The 21708-nt window shown below is 40.8% G+C and overlaps 1 protein-coding gene and 1 pseudogene across 9 annotated transcripts in view; one reads left to right on the forward strand and one right to left on the reverse strand.

Annotated features, from left to right (window-relative positions):
• LOC114288624 (ARM repeat superfamily protein) overlaps nt 1-21708 on the forward strand; it is a 59045-nt gene that overhangs the window by 23067 nt on the left and 14270 nt on the right. For all 8 annotated transcript variants that reach the window (XR_014363724.1, XR_003638340.2, XR_014363723.1 and 5 more), the window contains exons 22-37: nt 909-998; nt 1313-1434; nt 2134-2263; nt 2343-2422; nt 2944-3079; nt 3274-3355; nt 7148-7293; nt 7411-7491; nt 7590-7690; nt 9402-9640; nt 9721-9830; nt 9990-10118; nt 10239-10313; nt 10434-10567; nt 10738-10810; nt 10942-11073. Coding sequence is in view for 5 of the 8 variants with exons in the window: in XM_082919472.1 (XP_082775598.1) it covers nt 909-998; nt 1313-1434; nt 2134-2263; nt 2343-2422; nt 2944-3079; nt 3274-3355; nt 7148-7293; nt 7411-7491; nt 7590-7690; nt 9402-9640; nt 9721-9830; nt 9990-10118; nt 10239-10313; nt 10434-10567; nt 10738-10810; nt 10942-11073 (1860 nt within the window). In the remaining 3 variants the exon portion in view is untranslated. The remainder of the gene's footprint in view (nt 1-908; nt 999-1312; nt 1435-2133; nt 2264-2342; nt 2423-2943; nt 3080-3273; nt 3356-7147; nt 7294-7410; nt 7492-7589; nt 7691-9401; nt 9641-9720; nt 9831-9989; nt 10119-10238; nt 10314-10433; nt 10568-10737; nt 10811-10941; nt 11074-21708) is intronic.
• On the reverse strand, nt 19379-20854 carry LOC145822442 (peptidyl-prolyl cis-trans isomerase CYP20-1 pseudogene; annotated as a pseudogene). Its single transcript, XR_014363725.1, has one exon. The product of XR_014363725.1 is annotated as a peptidyl-prolyl cis-trans isomerase CYP20-1 pseudogene (transcript).

The raw sequence follows: 21708 nt of genomic DNA on the forward strand, positions 1-21708 counted from the left end.
ACAACAGACTCCTTTGATTGATCTACTTCCTCATTTGGCTTTTCTCTAAATAAAGAGAATTCATCATTTTGTTTGTGTTATTTCATGAATATATGGCAAGGAAGCATAGGTGTGGGTATGCATACGTTACGGGTAGGCCAATATGGCAAAACTTAAAAAGAAATAGGATATAGTTATGGTCAAGGTACAACCATATTTTTTTTTTGGTAATTTGTAGTTCATGGTATATAATAATTAGAAAATCAAATGCAAAAAATAACTAAAATAACAATTAGAAAAACAGTGAACAATAGACAAAGAGGGTAAAAAAAACAGAAATGAAGACGGCTACTCCAAGAGAGTGAGGAGAGGGGGAGAGTCCAGCGAAGAGGAAGCCTAAAAAGGACCCAAAGTATTTTTTAAAATTTTGATCATCGAAAATATACACTATTTTTTAAGTTTCTTAAGATAGGCACAATATAATTGTTCCAGTTCCCATATATTTTTTAAGAGTTACATATACACCCCGATGTACCCACAAAAGTACCCAAAGCCGTACACAATATTCAAAAAGTACCATATACGTATTTTGCATACCAGTACCCAGTACTTGTACGGAAATATTTCCAGTGTACCCATGCTTCCTAGATCTATGGCATTATCATGATAGTCTTTCAATATTTGGAGAAGGCTTCAGTGTACAGATTGTACAAATAGGCCTCAGTAGCTTCTGTTTTGCAATACCATGTTAACTACTTGAAAATATCATCACTGATATTGCAGACTGCTTTACACTTTATGTAAATAAATGCAAATTTGCTATCAATAGATGAAGCTCATCAGGAAAAAAATGAAGGGAAAAAAAAAAAGACCCTAGAAAAAGATTCTGCTATGGATTCTAACTTGCTGCCTTGTTTTGTAAGCTCTAGATTCCAAAAATGAAAGCCTATGTGAGTGACACGGAAGACCTAAAGCAGGATCCTTCATATCAAGAAACTTGGGATGACATGATAATCAATGTAAGTTTGTTAACCCTTCACAAATTTGATGAGTAAATTTTGATGCCTGTTGGTCTCTTTATCAGTATTGCCAGCATACATTGTAGAAAATCATTACATGGAATCAAATAATGATGTTCATAAGTGGGATAATCTCTCTGGCATTTGACTTTTTAAAACATGAAAACTCAAATGCTCACTTGAGATGTTACAATAAGTAAATAAAAATAACCATTTCACGTGCCACGTGAAAAGCGGAACATAAAAAAGGAATGAATTTGCTGGCCATCCTTAGTACCACATAGCACTAATACATCTTTGTTTCTTGGTGGCAGTTTCTTGCAGAATCTTTGGATGTGATTCAAGATAATGATTGGGTGATTTCTTTGGGAAATGCTTTTTCCAAACAATATGAACTTTATAAGCCTGATGACGAGCATACTGGGCTACTTCACCGGTATTAGTGCATTGAATTCCTTCTGCTTGCTTAATTTCTCTTTGAATTTTATAATCAATAAATAAATAAATAAAAAAAGAAAGCTTTTTCCCATTGAATATATGTTTTGGAGTTCGATGTTTTGTCTGTAATGAATGTAGGATGTGATTTGTTATTGAAGCTTTGTTGTTGGTCTGTTTAGTGACTTTGTCTCACAGTATTACTGTTTTGAACGTTTGCCTGGGGTGTGCCCCTTGTATTGTGTATGTATTTTCCCTCTCTTCTATATAGAACCAACCTCACTGAGAAAAAAAAAAAAAAAAAGGAACATGCCAAGCAGTAAGATAGCTAGTTCTCTATGTCCGAAATTGCTGTTTGCTGTCAAACACGAAGACCACTCATTTCTCAATCTCAAATAAAACAAACTGTTCCTCTAAGGCAGCCCTCCAGAACATATTCTAAGTCTTCGATCAGCTGAAATTAATAACTCATGGAACATCAGTTGATAATGTTTAAGGAAAATTTGTTGGTCTAATTAAAATGTTTTAGAAGGCAAATGTAGTTGGCCTCCTGAAGTCTACCTGCACTCGTAATTTCAGAAATTGAAATATTAAAGGAATTGCTGAAATGTTGTGAAATGACAGAAGGTATTCGAACTATTTTGAGCCTCTTAAAAGTTGATGGACTGGTTAAATTCAAAATTTATTTTTTCTTTTTCAGGAGTCTTGGCATGCTTCTTCAGAAGGTTGATGACAGGTCGTATGCTCGTAACAAGATTGATTGGATGTATGAACAAGCTAATATTGCATTCCCGAGTAATAGGCTTGGTTTCGCAAAAGCCATGGGATTGGTATCTATACTTTAAAGCTTTGTTCTTGTTCTTCTATTTTTAACCATGTCTAAAGCTAATTGTTATCTATTACTTCCAGGTTGCAGCATCCCAATTGGATACTGTTTTGGACAAACTGAAAGACATTCTTGATAATGTTGGGCAAAGTGTCTTTCAGAGGTATATGCCAGGACAATTGGATAACTTTTACTCTCTATGTTTACACGTGTGTGTCTGTGTGTTCATGTGTGTGCATGCGGGTGCACACAAGTGTATATAAATACTTAAAGTATGCAAAAGGATGGTGGAGTCTCTTTAGAATACATTGATAAACACCATAATACTCATACAGATTGCAGATGAAAAAGTTGCATTCAAGATAGAGAATTCTAAGTGTAGAAGCAAGTTACTTTTAAACTAATTCATTAAAACTTATTAGTAATTGTTCTTGAACAATAACAATTAATGACTAATCACTATTAACTTATTGTTCTTGAACAATTTGTTGTCTCATTGAAGACAATATTTTCTTCTCTACCTTAATTCTCTCTCTCTCTCTCTCTCTCTATATATATATATATATATGTATGTATTTGTCTCTCTTTCTCTTTAATCTTTGCACTCTAATTATCTATCTGTTAAGCTTTTACATGCATATTTTAAGTCTTTCTCTGATCATTATGGTGCTCTGTTGGCTGCAGATTTCTGTCTTTTTTCTCTGATAAAGCTAGGATGGATGATTCTGATGATATACATGCTGCTTTGGCCCTAATGTACGGGTATGCAGCAAGATATGCTCCATCAACTGTTATTGAAGCTAGAATAGATGCTCTTGTGGTATGATACCATTTTCTTTATGCTTCTTTCCATTTCCCAGTGTATAATAAGCCTACATCTCTATTTGAATCTAGAAATTTTCTTTATGCTTCTAGTATTGGATGTGTTGATGATGTTAATATCAATTCATTGTATGTGATAATTTGCATGACAATTTCTGGATTATGCTCCTTGCTTATTGCTCTTGCTTACAGGGTACAAATATGCTTTCACGGCTTCTTCATGTGCGCCATCCTACAGCAAAGCAGGCTGTTATTACTGCGATTGATTTGCTAGGTTTGTGAAGTTCCTCAAGTGTATTATTTTGGTTTCATGTTTTCTGTGCTCTATTTTCACTCTTATTTTGTGATATTATAATCTGGATTTGTTTGTGCTTTTCACATCTCTATCTTTGACAATCCTTGGTGAATTTGTATATGTGAATATTCTACAGTTATTGAATTACTAAAGTTTGCAATTACCTCTTTTTTAGAGTCATTAAATGATAAGGATAACATGATGTTAAAAAATACTGTATTATTGATTGATATCTTGATGTTGTTTGATATTCTGTCTATTACAAATGGTTCCTTATATAGATGTAGGTGTAGTGGATGGTGGTAGTGGTTTAGTGGGTTAGGTTTAGTGGAGTAGGTGAGGTGGTAGTGGTGTAGGGGGTTAGGTTTAGTGGAGTAGGTGAGGTGGTAGTGGTGGTAGGTGATGGTAAATTCTAACAGCCCCCCGCAAACTCAAGGAGGATAGAAACTAACCAACTTGAGTTTGAAGAGAGGAACAAAACAAGAAAATACATAAAAATAAAAAAGGAGAGGAGACACTGTATGGTCGTGTCAGACCATTGGTGAAGACACTGAATGGTGGTGTCATAATGTTGTAGAGGACACTGTATGGTGGTGTCATAACGTTGTAGAGGACATTGTATGGGGGTGTCATAACGTTGTAGAGGACACTGTATGGTGGTGTCAAACCGATGTAGAAGACAGTTTATGGGGTCATGTCGGACCGTTGTAGCAGACAATGTTGTGACAGTTGTTGTGACAGTTTACAGAGTCTTGCTGGACCCTTGTAGAAACTAACCGGAATCAATGTCGGGACAGTTTACAGAGTCTTGTCGGACCCTTGAAGGAGCTAACCGGAATCAATGTCGGGACAGTTTACAGAGTCTTGTCGGACCCCTTAAAACGTCGCACCCTTAAAAGGTGTGCCCAATCTTTCAAAAGGCGTGCCATCAAAAGGCGTGCCCAATCATCAAAAGGTGTGCCGGACATGATGGCGAGGCACGTGAGTGCCTTGGTTGGCGCGCCCGTTTGGCGTCTGGCGTCAAGGGGCGCGCGATACGCGTGGCTGCCTTGGCTATTTAACCAAGACGAAGGCTGAGGAAACCAAACCAAGCTAAAATCTCTGAACATTGTCATTCTGAAATACTCGGTGAAAGACTCTGTATCCAACCCTTCTCTGAAACACTCAACAACCCAAAACATGGCCTCGTCTTCCCGTTCAGCTACCCAGAATATGGCCTCTTCGTCCCGTGGTCTGCTCACTCTTTTTCCCGACCTCAATGAGTCAACAAGAGAGAGAACTGGTGCGGTGGCCAGTGAACCTCAACCAAACACCTCTGTGTTTGCTCCGTTGAACTTTCCGATGCGGTCAGTGGAGCAAAAAATGGCGGTGCAAACTGATATTGAGGCCAATCAGTATACTCTGAAGTCATGTGTGGAAACCATGACTGCGGTCACAAACTTGTCGCACCGGCTGCAGAGCAGGACAAATGAGGTGCAACAGTTAAACTCCCAGCTGGCTCTGCTCCAACGCATGTATAAGGATGCGCGAGCAGAGATAAGTGTGCTAAAGGCAGAAAACAAGGAGCTGAAGCGGAAAGCCACCGTGATGTTTCGATTTGGAGGTCCGCCATATGCTGCAGTGGAGGAGCAGGGTGGAGTGATCGTGCCCAGTGGAGTGGGAAACACGGAGGCAGCACCGTCAAGGATTGTCCAAGACGGAGGCAAGAAGAAGAGACCGGCGGCAGAGTAGAGAAGAAAAATCCCACTGTTCCGATTTTTTTTTTTTTTTTTTGGTGTAAAATGGTGATCGGGGTGGATCCCTGAGATGAATAAAATATGGTTTGGTGTGCAAAGCTATATGGTATGAATGGAAGTGGAAAAAGATTAAAAATAATGTGAAAAAAAAAAATAAATAAATAAAGAAATAATAAAAATATAATTGAAATAAAAAATGAAAGATGGGAAAATAAGGAAAGTGGTTTGGAGAAAATAAATAAAAATAATGGAGTTGGAAAGTAGACGGAGGAGAGATGATGAGTTTTTTTTTTTTTTTAATATAATATAATAAAAAGATATATATATATATATATATATATATATAATAACGAAAGTGGGGAACAAGGAGTGCACCAATAAGCTGTATCATAAAAAAAAAGTTTGGGCGGTAGATGCAAAGTGAGGAGAGAGAGTGGGTGTAAAGTGATGTAAAGAAAAAATAAAAACAAAAAAATAATGTGAGTGGAGCACACGGTATTCTTTAGTAAAAGGTAGTTTGGTTCGCAAAAAAGTGACTTTATATCTCTGTTTACTTCGGATTCTCGATTTTGCTTAAAGATCAAAATACCCGTGGTCTGTAGCTGTAGCTACAAAAGTTGAGAGTTGAAAGAGAGAGAAGAGGGAGCTCTGTGTTTTTTTTTTTTTTTTTTTTTTAACTCAGATCAAGAGAAGTTGAGTGATGAAGAACCAAGATCTCTGGAACAGAATCTCAAGGCTCTTGACGAGTTGGTGTCGGCCATCCGAGAATGGACCCCCATGGCCGGAGATAAACCCGTCGCCACCTGTCTCCATCGTGCCGACGATTTGCTCCAGCAATCGATGTTCCGGCTGGACGACGAGTTCAGGCTGGAAGACGAGGCCAGAGACGGTGAGGAGGATGCCGGGACGGCCAGTGAGGAAGCCGTAGGCAGAGGCGGCGTAACCGGCGGACTGCTCGTTGTGGAAGGCGATGAATCAAACGCCGAGAGCATTGTTGTGTTGGTTTTGGAGAACAGATCTTTTGATCACATGATTGGTTGGATGAAGAACTCTATCAACCCATCAATCAATGGTGTCACAGGTAAAGACTGCAACCCAGTTTCAACCAAAGACCAAGACCAACCTCAAACTCAATCCATCTGTTTCAAAGATGATGCTGAGTTTGTGGATCCGGATCCGGGTCACTCATTTGAAGCTGTTGAACAACAGGTATTTGGGTCTGGTCCCATCCCTTCAATGATTACACTTCAGAAAAGAGATTCTCAAATTTTATTTTTGGGGGACTTGGAAATTGTCATAGTTCAGCATACAACTTTTATGATATATTTTTTCTCTCATTTATTTGTTGCTTTTTGTATTTTCACTATGCAAAAGCATGCTTCTTTTCTGTTTCAGAAACCTTTTGTTAAGTATTCTTTTTAACCGTAGTGCACAGAGGAATACTAAGACTTGTGGGCCTTAGTCCCGTTTTGAGTCCGCATAGTTGGTGACCACTTGCACAAGGGAGGTATTTAAAAAAGGCATTTACAATCTTTTTTAAAGTTTCTTCAAGGTTTCTGAGTTTTTAGTTGGGGTCTTTTCCACACAAAAATGCATCTTCTCTTTCTGTTGCTTGGGATTGGGTGCCATTCAATCCTCTCTTTTATACAAGAATACAAATCTGGTTATATAGGTTTTTAAGAGAACATGCTAACTTTACAAACTCAAATTCTTTGTCATAGCTTAAAACAAGTGTTATTTTTCCTTCCACAAAAGCTGCAGCAGGCAGCCATATTGCACGTCTAATGCATGTGCTGTGTATTTTGTCTATTGATATCATACAGTTTTGTCAAAATTTGAGTGTCATGTAATGTGTCAGGTCATACTGCACACCATGTATTTTATCTATTATATAAGATTTGACAATATTTAAGTGTCATATTAGTATGTTTATCTTACATCTGTTGGTACATATTCTACAATATTGATGACTATGGATCTTTTACTTCATTAGTGGTCAATCTTGGGAAGTTGATAGCATTGTTTGTTAATGCAGGTTGTGCTGTCATTAATGCTGCGGAAAGTGGTATAACATTCCCATTGAAAAGAAGGGACCAATTGCTTGATTATACATTAACGTTGATGGGCTGTGATGATGATGAGGGTTTTGCTGATTCTAGCCTTGAACTTCTGCGCACTCAGGTTTGCTTACTTGCTCACATTTATTCTGTATTGAACAGGCAGTTTTGTTTCATATTTCTTCAGTTCTTGGTGGAACTGTTTGACCTTTTTTGCATTCTGAATGTGGATGTTTTGCAGGCCCTTGCATTGAGTGCCTGTACAACTTTGGTTTCTGTAGAGCCCAAACTGACAATTGAAACAAGAAATCATGTTATGAGGGTGCAAGTTTTGTCAATTACTGTGATATTTTTATCACCAATCTTTTCTAGTATTATTTGTTTGCCAGTTGTGTGAATATTTTCTTTTAAAATTGGCAGGCGACCTTGGGATTTTTTGCTTTGCCAATTGATCCAGCAGATGTTGTCAATCCCCTTATAGACAATCTCATCACACTCTTATGTGCTATTCTTCTCACGAGGTATTTTCCTTGTTGTAAATTTCATTTTTGCAAGTCTCTTTGTATTGATTTTGCTCTTGAAACATCAAGGCATCCTTTGGTCATGTTCCGACTTTGTCCTTTTGGATTGAATTCTGTCAGCGAATATTGTTGGTGTTCAATGATATAGTTGAGTACACCAATTTTCTTTATGAAAGTCATTAAATTTCGTTTTCTGTTTTAGTGAATGATTATGCCTTTGTAAACTATGGGAAACAATTTTTAAAGTCTTGCTAAAATAAGACATAGCCTTCATGGGGGGCCCACAACTAATGTGCTAGGTCATGACCATGAAAAACAAACATTTTTGGTCTGTGCAAAATTAAACCAAACCAAATCAAATCAAACCAAACCAAACCGTAAGTCCCATCAAATGGGGTCGGCCACATGGATCTTTCTTCTCCACTCAACTCTATTCAAGTCCATTTCGTTAGTCAAATTTAGGAGATTCATATTTTTATTTACTATACTAGTCCACGTTAATTTTGATCTATCCCTTCCTCTAACACTACCATCTACCGTCACTATATCGCGTCTCTTCACTACTGCCTCTGTTAATGTCCATTGTATATGACCAAGTCATCTCAATCTATTCTCTCGCAACTTATCTTTTATCAGTACCACTCCTACCCATTCTCGAATATACTCATTCTTAATTCTGTTTTTTTTTTACTCTTGCCACATATCCACCTTAACATCCTCATCTCAGTAACACTTATCTTATTTACATGTTGTTTTTTAGTTGCCCAACATTCTATCCCATACAACATCGCTGGTCGAATAGCTATTCTATATAACTTCCCTTTTAGTCTAATGGGTACTTGTTTATTGCACAATACTCTAGACGCACTCCTCTACTTAAGTCAACCCGCCTTAATTCTATGGACCGCATATGCTCCAATTTTCCCAGTCATTATGATAATCGATCATAAATAACGAAAATGTTCACTTTTAGGTAGTTCTTGATTCTCAGTTCTCAGTCTACACTTCTCTTCTACTTCCATTGTGACTATTACTAAAATTACACTCCATATATTCTGTCTTAGTTTTGCTTATTCTAAACTTTTTACATTCAAGTGCTCTTCTCCAAATCTCCAACTTAGTGTTAGCTCATTCTCTAATCTTGTCCACTAACACGATATCATCTGCAAAAAGTATACACCATGGCACATCATCCTGAATATTGCACGTCAACTCATCCATAACTAAAGCGAAAAGATAAGAACTTAAGGTTGATCCTTGGTGTAACCCTACAATAATTGAAAATTCACTCGTCTCTCTAGCAGGTGATCTAATAGTGGTCACCACACTCAATTGTTTAAGTCTTATTTCTCAGTAGCTTCATTATCACACACCTTCAAATCTTAATGCTTTTGTTAACTTTTTTGGATGTAGCCCGTTAACAATCTTTGAAACTTTGTTCTGGAAATAGTTATCAAGGTTTGGTGGGATGGAGGTAGGTTATGCGGAAAGGGTGTTGGTTGATGAAGAGTGCTCAGACAGCAATTTGTTTGATGTTAGACATCTAATGTGATGGGTCAGACTCGAAGGGGATGAAATATCTTAAAAGTCTCATTCTGCACTGGAAGTCCATATCTGTTTGCATCTGTGTATATATGATTCTTTATACATATAGATCATGTAATAGGATTCTTGTGTAAATCATCTAACTAGTAATCTGTGTCATCATCAGTGGTGAGGATGGAAGAAGCCGAGCAGAGCAGCTTTTGCATATTCTTAGACAGATTGATCAATATGTTTCGTCGCCTGTGGAGTGTCACAGAATAAGAGGATGTCGTGCAGTGCATGAGATGCTTCTAAAGTTTCGGACCCTTTGTTCCAGTGGATATTGTACACTTGGCTGCCATGGAAGTTGCACACACAGCAAGCAATTCGACCACGCTTTGAATCGCAATTTTTCCAACTTACCATGTAATTGTGTTTTCCCAAAAAACTTTGTATCTTTTGTGGTTAGCTGTTTACTAATTGTCTGCAGTGTCTTTTGATGCCAGCCGTATATGTATTGCCAAGTCGTGATGCCTTGTGTGTCGGGGATAGGCTCATAGTTTATCTTCCAAGATGTGCAGATACAAATTCTGAAGTTAGAAAACTTTCGGCTCAGGTCAGTAGTCTTTATTTGTGGTTTTGGTGAAGTTTCCCTTGAATGAAATTGTTTATCATCATTTCGTGGATAAATTGTATGCTTTTATTATAGTTTCTGCTAACTTGTGGCACCTATTGCATAACAATATCTATTATTTTTATTTATCTCCCTTTGCAGATTCTTGATCTATTCTTCAGCATATCTCTTTCATTACCAAGGCCTGTATCATCTAGTTCTGGAGTAAATATAGAATTGTCGTATAATGCTTTGTCCTCCCTTGAGGATGTTATTGCTATCTTGAGGCGGGTAAGTGCATCCGAATTTTTCTTTTATTCAATTATTTTTTTCTGTGGCTTTTATTTGGAGCAATGGAAGGGAAATTGAGGATACCGTGTTTTCCTATTCTGAGTTTGTATGTGTCTTCAGGATGCTTCTATAGATCCATCAGAGGTTTTCAACAGGGTTGTTTCCTCTGTTTGTATTTTATTGACGAAGGATGAGGTTAGGTTTATTTTATTACATATATATATAATGCAACACATATATTTTCCTTCATTTGCATGACTGAATTTACAATTCACACTGCAATAGCCTCATGATATTTTCAGTTTCAAATTGCAGCTTGTAACTACACTGCATGGTTGCTCAGTAGCTATATGTGACAAGGTCAAGCAGTCAGCAGAAGGTGCTATCCAAGCAGTCATTGAGTTTTTTACCAAACGGGGGAATGAGCTAAAAGAAACTGATATATCAAGGTTATGTTCTTTTCGCTTTTCATTTTCCGCTTATTGTTTTGTTGTTTTGCATGGGTTGTGAGTTCGTTAAACATTGGAGTCAGTAAAAGTTTTTGAATCATATATTTTTATAGTCAGTAAATAGATATTGTAATTTTCATAGATAGTTAATACATGTTATATGACAACAGGACAACTCAATCTTTGATCTCTGCTACAGTCCATGTAACTGAGAAATATTTACGTCAGGAAACACTTGGTGCTGTATCCTTTTTAATCTAAATCTAATCTGCCTTTTTAAAAATGTTCCTTTTTGTTGTTGTTGTTGTTTAATGATTCTGTTCTCTGCACAAACCGTTGTCTATATCTGCAAGTATTTTCTTAACTATCATAAGATTTGTTCCCTGGCCGAGAACACTAGTTCGAAAATTGTCTTCAATGAAGTATTGGCTGCAGCGGGAAGGGATATAGTTTCAAAGGATATATCTAGACTACATGGTGGATGGCCAATGCAGGATGCATTCTATGTGAGTCCCAAGTGATGTTGTGAGACATATATTGAATCATCATTTTATATGCTTAAAAGTTGTATTTCTTTTTTCTTTTGTTATGTTGTTGGTGCGAAAGAGAGCATAGTTTTGTTCAATATGGCAGTGTTGTTGATGTTAGATCACCAATTATTCCCAAAGCTTAAGTTGTTAGGAAACAGGCCTAACAATGCATATCAAGCTATTAAACACACCCTCCTCAAGTGCAAACTCGTCTTGTATGTGGAGATGCAAGCATCCATACATAGAGTGAAGAGAGAATGTAAATGATAGAAGAAAGAATGCAAACGGGGACCATATGCTAACGGAGAGAATTGAACCCAAAACCTCTTTCAACCTAAGCTTTGATATCATGTTAGATCACCAAAAGCTTAAGCTTAAGCTTTGTTCAGAATCTGAAGACATGTCAGAAGCTTGACTTTCTGTTGATTTCTTAAAAAGCTTTCTAATCACTTATTGAATATAACGTGCTTAAAGTTTTAACAACGATAGTGTATCAACCTTGATGCTGGGGGTTCCAGTTCTCTCGTCATCTTGCCTAGACTAACATGATCATATATATATATGTGCTTTGTTAATACTCTTGAACCCGTATAGAAGTGGGACAATGATTTCTTCCTATCATTAGTGAAATGTTCTCGGCAAAGCAGGGTGGTGGCCCTCGCTGGAGAATTCTGTTCGTAGGGGGTCATTCTTTTGAACCCGAAGAGATTGAGAAGGATTGAATTGGGTGGCGCCGATTGTCCATTGTGGAATGCGGGCAAGGTCTTCGGAGGGCACTCATCCTAGTGGGTTTTGAAGTGGTTTGGTTTGTCGCGAGGCTCCAAAAGGTGTCACGAGATGTCGGCCGATTGGCCTATCTAGGAAGACTTATTGGGGGATGTAGGACAGTGGTAGTCTGGGTCTAAGGGAAGGAGAATTGTGGTTCGTCAGTGCAAATTGTGGCCACGACAGGGAGCAAGCGGGAGCAGATTTCATCCCAGATTCCAGTTTTGGGGATGGTTGGAAGGGGCTTGCCTTGGTTATTGAAGGTTTTGCCTTTGGGGATAGGTGAGCTAAGGCTAAAAGGGTGTTGAAGCATGCGATGGTACCAGAGAAAGTGCCCCTTGCGCGGCTGGTCGACTCTCAGTCCAATGAGCATAATGACGTGGTGGTCACAGGTGCCGGAGAAGGGGTTTGGCTTTGGCTACTTGATAGGACCTTGTTGGGCAAGGTGGGTGAGGAAGTTAAAAAGGGGTTAGGGATTTTTGCTGTTACTGACTAGGTGCATCACTGGTGGAGAGCATCGGGAAAGGTGGAGGTGTCGAGTGTTGGAGGCCAATACTTCTTGTTCGTTTTCCCCTCGAGGCGGGCCACAGCGTCGGTGTTGCAACGGAAGTGGACTTTTGATGGGCGTGATCTTGTCTTGGACTGGTGGTCACTTACTGCTTGCTGCTTCCAACGTAAGTCGCCGATGTTGGCAAATGGTCATTGGATTCAAGTCTTGGGCTTAACAATTCATCTTCATGGTGTACCCAACGTAACAAGCCATTGGGAACAGGTGTGGCGGCTTTTTGGCAGTGGATGAGACAATGGATCTCCTGGGTTGTGTTCGTTTGAAGGTTCGAGGGTTATTAGAATGGCTTCCGACATGAATTTCAGTCCGGTGGGGCTCTTGGCGATTTTCTTTGCCTGTCTGGTCAGAGATAGGGCTGGAGGTGGAATTTGCTTCTCGGACAACGGCACCGTGGTGTGGGAGTGCGATTGAAAAGGAAGGCGTAGATTTGGCGCAATATGATTGATGAATCTGGTGGAGATCTGGGGATCGTCCAACTGTATCAAGATTTGGGGGCACGAAATGGGGAAATCCACGTGCGGCGCATCAGGGACGACGCACAACATTTGTAATAAAGCCCTAAGCCAGTCGGACTATGGGCTTGGGCCCATCGGAATATAATGTTATGGCCCAAGCTGAGTTTTCCAAGAGGCCAGTGGGGGAGGGGGCCCAGTTGGGCCTAACTTTGATCAAGGCCAAGAATCATTCAGAGGCTGGGCTTCATGGGTCCACTAGGGCAGTTTCTAATCTAACGGGTCAGGCGTTGGACCCTCCATTGCGACGGGTCTTCGAAGCTTTGCATCACGATATAGGTTTGGATTTGTCAATGGCGGATCAGCCTGCCTGTGTGTCAGAGACGATGGGTCGTCGGATGCCGATGACTTCGATAGGTGACGAATCGATGGCAAAGGCAGCTGGGCCATCGAAATTGCAGTTAGATGGGTCGGTGCCAAGGCCTGGGTCTGGATTGTCAGAGAAATCGGGAAGTTTGACCACAGTTTCAGGGGTTGCGCATTAGATAGAGAAGGTGGTGCTGACTTCGGGTTTTCAGCTAGTGGTGCGCCATGAGGTGAATAAGGATGCGCCGGAATTTGGGTATCCTCTGGAGGCCGATGGATGCAACTTTCGGTCTAACTTTTCATCCTTCGGAGAGGAGGCTATGACATCTTGCTGGGAGCCGCGTAGTGGGTTGTCGTGGGCTGATCGGGTTTTTTTTTATACTGAGGAAGGCCTGAATCAGGTGGTGCTGATGGTGGTACAGCCACTAAGTGTGGAGGTTGGTGCACAGGGGGTCTTTTACGGTCTGAATCTGAACCTGTCTCACAGTGGTGCAAAGCTGGAGAGAAATGGGGTACCTTCGGCTGAGGCCGTTTCGGAGTAGGTGTTGGAACGAATCAGTGAGGTTAGCCGGTTATTGGGCTTGTCTTTCGAAGGACGTGAAGAGGAAGCACTATGTTTATTCTCAACGGTGGAGGAATCATGGCGGAAAGGGACTCCTAGTAAGGAGGGGGTTAAATTAGCGGGAACCAGTCGGAAAGGGAACCAGGAGCTTAAGAATCTTGCATGTTCTATTAATTATGACCATGGAGGGTCAAAGGTGGGTAATGACTCTCGGAGACCTGGTGGGGGACCATTTACGTGGAAATGAGATTAAAAATTCTTTCTTGGAATGTGCGGGTATTTAAATGATAGGGACAAAAGGTTGGCAGTAAAAGCAGCTCTGTGTAGTGCACAAGCTGATGTGGTGTGTTTACAGGAGACAAAGATGGATGTGTTAGGGGAGGCGGTGGTACGCAATATTTGGGGAGGACGGTTTGTGGAATGGTTCCATTTGCCAGCTGTCGGTACTGCAGGAGGGATACTTTTCTGTTGGGATTCCAGGGTCATTATGAAAGAGGCGGAGGAGGTGGGTTGTTTCTCTTTGTCTTGTTTGTTTCGGTGTGTAAAGGATCAGTTTCAGTGGGTGTTTACTGGGGTGTATGGTCCGGTGCGGAATGTAGACCGAGGCGAGTTCATGGGGGGTGATTTTAATATGGTGCGGTGGCTGGTTAAAAGGGTGGGGAGCAATAGGGGGTTACGGTGGATGTGGTCTTTCTGTTCCTTTGTTGATGAGATGCAGTTGATTGATTTGCCTCTTTGAGGAGGGAGTTTCACTTTGGTTGAATGGGCAGAGTCTGTCACGGATTGATCGATTTCTCATTTCTAGAGGTTGGGAGGAGCATTTTTCAGATGTTACTCAGATTTGCCTCCCTCGTCCAGTGTCGGATCATTGGCCCGTTTTACTTGATAGTGGTGAGGTTCGAAGGGGCCTTACTCCTTTCCGTTTTGAGAATATGTGGCTACATTCAGATGGTTTCTTGGAAAGGGTCCGAGAATGGTGGACTAGTTATGTGGTTATAGGCTCACCTAGTTATATGTTGGCTTAGAAATTGAAACTGCTTAAAAGGGATTTGAAAGAATGGAATAAGAAGGTGTTTGGCCGTTTAGAGGGCCAGAAGGCGACGGTGGTGTCTTTACTCCAGTTCTTGGATGAGATAGAGGTTAATGGGGGCTTGTCGGCTGATGGCAGTTCTACAAAGGAGATAGCCAGACAGGAGTATGTCTGTATCTCTGATATGGAGAATGTGTGTTTCAAGTAGAAATCCCGGTGTTTGTGGCTCAAGGATAGGGATCGGAATACTAAGTTCTTCCATTGGATAGCGAATGCCCATCGTCGATCAGATTCACAGGTTGCGGGTAGAGGGTCGCGATCTAAATACGACAGTGGAGATTGAGGAGGAGATTGTGGATTTTTATCAGCATTTGTTTCGGCAGCAAATAGGGAAGTAGCGGCCAGGATGGAAGGGGTTCAGTTTGATATGATTTCGGAGGCGGATAGGGTGGCTTTGGAGCGCCCTGTTACAGAGGAAGAGGTGTTTCGGGCTTTATGGGCGATGTGTGGGGATAAGGCGCCAGGTTCAGATGGCTTTACTATGGCATTTTTTCAGCATTGTTGGAGTGTGGTTAAGATGGATGTGATGGCCACTTTGGAGGCTTTCTTTGTGTCGGGCCAGTTTGAAAAAAGTCTTAATGCGACTTTCTTGGCTTTGATTCCTAAGAAGGGGGGGGGGGGGTAAGGGGCAGAGGATATTTGGGATTTTAGGCCTATTAGTTTGCTTGGAAGTGTGTATAAGCTTTTAGCTAAAGTCTTGGCAAATAGGCTTCGAAGGGTTTTGCAGGCAGTGGTATCAGGGTCCCAAAATGCTTTTGTGGGGGCTCGCCAGATTCTAGATGCAATGTTGGTGGCAAATGAGTGTGTGGATTCCCGAATTCGACAGGGCTAACCAGGTTTGATTTGTAAATTGGACATTGAGAAGGTGTATGATAATATTCGGTGGGAGTTTCTTCTGTATGCTTTGAAGTGTATGGGTTTTGGAGAGACTTAGCGGAAGTGGATTCAGTTGCATTTCTACTGTGCGGATGTCTGTTCTGGTCAATGGGACACCGGCTGGTTTTTTCCCAACCTACAGAGTCCTTCGTCAAGGGGTTCCTCCGTCTCCATTATTGTTCTTGAGGGTTTATTGGAGGGCTTTTCAGTAGGTCCTCTCACAGGGGCGCCTATTTGTGTTTTTTCATTTGCTGTATGCTGATGATGCTTGATTTTTTGTGGGGCCGTGGCGAAGCAGGTGGGTTATTTGCAATGTGTCTTGTTGTGTTTTGAGGCAGTTTCGGACCTTTGGGTGAATCTCAGGAAGTCGGAAATGATTCCGGTGGGGAAGCTGGAAAATTTGCCAGTGTTGGGTTGTAAGGAGTCAGCTTTGCCGGCTACTTATTTGGGCTTGCCGTTGGGGGCAATGTTTAAAGCTCAACGGGTGTGGGAAGGAGGGGTGAAGCGTATTCAGCGTCGGTTGGCAGGTTGGAAGAGGCAATATCTGGCGAAAGAGGGTAGGTTGACTTTGATCAAGAGTGTGTTGAGTAGCATTCCGACGTATTTTATGTCTTTGCATGTCATTTCGGTATCGGTGGCTCAACAGTTGGAGCGGCTTCAGCGAGATTTTCTGTGGGATGGTGGAGGGGATGATTTTCGTTATCATTTGGTGGATTGGGGGCAGATTTGTCAACCAGAAGAGGAAGGGGGTCCGGCGATTGGTGACTTTCAACAAAGCTCTGTTAGGTAAGTGGCTATGGCGCTTTGCTTTGGAGCCAGAGAGGGTATGGAGACGGGTGGTGGTTAGCAAGTATGGATTGGCTAGGGGGAAATGGGGGATTGGAGGGCAGGGGCTGTGGTTGGTTCTTATGGGTGTGGCTTATGGAAAGATATTGAGTTGGGGCGAGGGTGGAGTTTAGGGTGGGCAATGGGAGGAGGGTGCGTGTCACGCCCCACTTTTTATTACTCAAAGTATTACCAATTTCATTTACTTAATTCCATTTTAGAGATAACATTCGGAAATAAACTCGTATATTCAACTTGTAGAAGTGAATAACATTGCTCTCATTCGTATGCAAGTAAATACAACATGAGTACACTAAATAAATTGCCCTTGGGCTTACATCATTAAAAGTCAAGAAGAAGGGTATAACCCTTTTTACATAAATGGCATTCCGCCAACACAAAAGAGGCCCCGTGGCCAACAAATAAGAAGATCCAACCTTGTAGAACATCCTGGCTATCACCTGAAAAAAAGATTCAACAACGTGGGATAAACATATAGTCCAGTAGGGATCTCAACATGATCTCCAACAATAACAACTTACAGATAGCTATGATCATGAATGTTCATTCTCATACTAGAATAGTAATGTGGCAGTTTATACAAAATATACCTAAGTATGAACTTTTCTCGAAAACAGCTATTTCATTCGACGCTATAAGCGGTTCAACTTTTTTTCCTTTTTATTACCCATTTTTCCAAACTTTCATGACTATAACAGTTTTAGAAAAAAAACAATTTCACCAAGCCCATTACTCTTCCCCCATTTTCCGTACTTACAACAAAATGACCTTTTTTGAAAACATGTTCACAAATACCCCATTTTCCTTCACACTTTTCAAAATCTCAAAATGGCATTTTGGTTTGTTCCCAATACATTCATATCAATACATGCATGCCTTAAATAAAAGGGAAATAACAAATCATCAACATGTATATAATCCACAAATGAGGCAGCTCGGCCTTTCAAAACTGTAACCATCGCAACCCATAACATACTTAGATACATTGATGATAACAAACTGTATTATTGATTGATATATATTGTTGTTATATTCTATTACAAATCAGAGTGGCTCATTATATAGGAGAGGGTTTGGGTAGTAGGTGAGGAGTAGGTGAGGGTAAATTGGTGGTAGGTGTAGTAGGTGTGGTAGTAGGTGGTGGTAGGTGTAGGTAAATTCTAACAGCCCCCCGCAAACTCAAGGAGGATAGAAACTAACCAACTTGAGTTTGGAGAGAGGAACAAAACAGGAAAATACATAAAAATAATAAAGGATAGGAGACACTGTATGGTCGTGTCAGACCATTGGTGAAGACACTGGATGGTGGTGTCATAACGTTGTAGAAGACAGTTTATGGGGTCATGTCGGACCGTTGTAGAAGACAGTTTATGGGGTCATGTCGGACCGTTGTAGAAGACAGTTTATGGGGTCATGTCGGACCGTTGTAGAAGACAGTTTACGGAGTCTTGTCGGACCCTTGTAGAAACTAACCGGAATCTATGTCGGGACAGTTTACAGAGTCTTGTCGGACCCTTGTAGAAACTAACCGGAATCAATGTCGGGACAGTTTACAGAGTCTTGTCGGACCCTTGAAGTAGCTAACCGGAATCAATGTCGGGACAGTTTACAGAGTCTTGTCGGACCCTTAAAAAGTCGCATCCTCAAAAGGTGTGCCTAATTTTGTCAAAAGGCGTGCCATCAAAAGGTGTGTCCACTTTATCAAAAGATGTGCCATGAAAAGGCGTGCCAGTTTGTCGGGCGTCAAGAGGCGCGCGATGCGCGTGGCTGCCTTGGCTATATAACCAAGACGAAGGCAGAGGCTGTGCAAACCAGTTTGAAACCTCTGAATTTTGGCAGTCTGAAATACTCTGTAAACCCTGCTCGGAAACACTTAGCAACCCAAAACATGGCCTCTTCTTCCCGTCCAGCTACCCAGAACCTGCTCACTCTCTTTCCAGAACTGAACGAGCCCACAGGAGAAATAACTGGTGCGGTGGCCAGTGAACCTCAACCAAACACCTCTGGTTTTGCTCCATTGAACTTTCCGATGCGGTCGGTGGAGCAAAAAATGGCGGTGCAAACTGATGTGGAGGCCAATCAGTATACTTTGAAGGCATGTGTGGAAAGCATGACGGCGGTCACAAATTTGTCGAACCGGCTGCAGAGTAGGACAAATGAGGTGCAGCATGTAAACTCCCAGCTGGCTCTGCTCCAACGCATGTATAAGGATGCGCGAGCAGAGATAAGTGTACTAAAGGCAGAAAACAAGGAGCTGAAGCGGAAGACCACCGTTATGTTCCGATTTGGAGGGCCGCCATATGCTGTAGTGGAGGAGCAGGGTGGAGTGATCGTGCCCAGTGGAGTGGGAAACACGGAGGCAACACCGTCAAGGGCCGCCCAGGACGGAGGCAAGAAGAAAAGACCGGCGGCAGAGTAGAGAAGAAAAATCCCGCCTGTGGATGTGGTTTTGTTTTTTTTGGTTTGTTTGTTTGTGTTTTTTTTTTTTTTTTTTTTTTTTTTTTTTTTGTGTGTAAAATTGTGATCGGGGTTGATCCCTGAGATGAATAAAATATAATTTGGTGTGCAAAGCTATATGGTATGAAGGGAATTGGAAAAAGATGAAAAAGAATGTGAAAGAAAAAATAAAGAAAAAATAATAAAAATATATTTGAAATCAAAAAATGAAAGATGGAGGAAATAAGGAAAGTGGTTTGGAGAAAATAAATAAAAATAAAAATAATGGAGTTGGAAATCAAACGGAGGAGAGATGAAGATTTTTTTTTTTTTTTTTTTTTTTTTTTAATATAATATAATAAAAAGAGATTAAAAAAAGGGGATTTAGAGAAAATAAATAAAAATAATAGATTTAGAAATTAAACGGAAGAAAGAGTGAGGAGAAGCCCACGTGGGTGGCTTTTTTTTTTTTTTTTTTTTTTTTTAAATAAAATAAAATAAAATAATAAAATAAGGAAAGTGTCATAAAAGGGATGCACATGGGTTCTGAGGTGGTTCATAATAATAATAAGAATAAACGATAGAGAAAGAAAAAAGGGAGAATATTTGTGAGTGGAGGATGTTGGGGCAATGGTGTAATGATCAAAAAGAAAAAATAAAACATAAAATAATGATTTGAAAAACTAGTGATGGTGTGGGAATCTGTGAGTGGGGTGCAAAAAGAGGAAGGAAAGGGTTGAAAAGTGGACAAAGATGTGCATGTCCTTGAGTGGAGAGAGGAAGTGGGTTAAAAAACAAATGGTGGGTTTTGCGGAGAGAGAGAGACAAGAATAAGAAAATATTGCTTTCCCCAAACTTCAAATGGAACCTGGACAAACAAACAGTAAGCAATTGTTTTATCCTTTCAAAGAACACAGCATTAGTTGCTGCTGCCATTTGTGTCTGGGCCAGCATTTGCCATTGAAAGAAACCCTGGGCCAGTGTGCTTCAGCTTGAAATTCTCATCAGCAAACTTCTCTCCATAAATTGATTCTCCACCTCGTCCATTACCAAGTGTAAAATCACCGTCCTGGAGCATAAAGCTGGGAATAATTCTATGGAATTTGCTCCCCTTGTAGTGAAGAGGTTTCCCACTCTTTCCAACACCTTTCTCCCCTGTGCACAGTGCTCGGAAATTCTCTGCTGTTTTAGGAACTGCCTTCCCAAAGAGACCCATGACAATACGACCAGCAGGTTTTCCGGCAATCTCAACATCAAAGTAAACTTTGTGAGTCACTTCCTTTAAATCCTCCTTCGATTTCTTCGCCTGAGTGAGAGCTAGGGTTGCGAAGAGGACTAGCGTCCACACCAGTGCGAGTGAGAACGATCGAGTTCTTCTGGCCATTGTCTCTGGTTTTCGACACACCCTTTTGGTTTCGCCTCGCAGCTTTTGATACGAAGAAGAGGAATTGAAGAGATTTTGTGCTTGGACAGCAGCTGGGGAGGAAGCACATGCAGAGTGATCAAGGTATGTGTAAGAAAAATCTTAGCGGACTAGGTTGAGGTCCGGCGGGCAGCTAAGGTGAGGTTGCCGTCCGCCGGGGAAGCGAAAATATCAGGTTCTAAACCTGCTCTGATACCATGTAAAAAAATACTGTATTATTGATTGATATATATTGTTGTTATATTCTATTACAAATCAGAGTGGCTCATTATATAGGAGAGGGTTTGGGTAGTAGGTGAGGAGTAGGTGAGGGTAAATTGGTGGTAGGTGTAGTAGGTGTGGTAGTAGGTGGTGGTAGGTGTAGGTAAATTCTAACAAATTAAAACTATGCTCTACCGGCTATATGCACAGTAAGCTAAGGATACACCAAGCGATAAGCGAGATAATAACTCATTTTAAACATTTCATACCTCATAATAGATACACAATACGTTCATTTCAAAATAACTCCAATACCATAATTAATCCTTTAACTGTTAACACCTTCTACATAACTCATATTAACAATAGAAATGTACCAACATTGTTCAACCATAAACCCTTTTTATTTTACCAAATCAAAATATAATTTAGGGCTTTCTCTTCTTTCAATAATAACGTGCTAATTTTATTTCTCTAATTAGTCCAAACCACAGTCAATGATAACAAAACCATTTTGGAAGGATAGGTGGTGTGGCGGTGTTGTTCTAGCAGTTCGTTTTCCACTAATTTGTGGAATTACAAGGGATCAGGACGCTGTGGTCGCATCTTATTTGGAGGGTGAGAGTGTGGTGGTTTGGGACATTCATTTGCGGCGGCCTATCCACGACTAGGAGTACGACCCATTGCTGCAGCTTTGGGATTATTTGTATAGGTTGGGTGTAATTGGGATGGGGGCAGATTTTTTGGATGGAATGTGGTGGAGGAGAAGGGGCATTTATCTGTTTCTTCCTTCTACTGATGTTTAACGGGGGAGGTGAGGGCGGATTTCCCTTGGAAGAGTATTTGGGTGCCAGGAGTTCCCTCTATGGTGGCTTTCTTCATGTGAACAGCGGCATTAGGACGGAATCTTACGATTGATAATTTGGTGTAGCATGGTCATTTTCTATTAAATCGGTGTTGCATGTGTTGTGCTGATGTAGAGTCTGTTGATCATTTGTTCTTGCACTGTTCTATGGCTAGCCGTTT

This window comes from Camellia sinensis, chromosome 3 (genome assembly GCF_055761805.1).
Source record: "Camellia sinensis isolate YWXY chromosome 3, ASM5576180v1, whole genome shotgun sequence".
Lineage (NCBI taxonomy): Eukaryota > Viridiplantae > Streptophyta > Magnoliopsida > Ericales > Theaceae > Camellia > Camellia sinensis.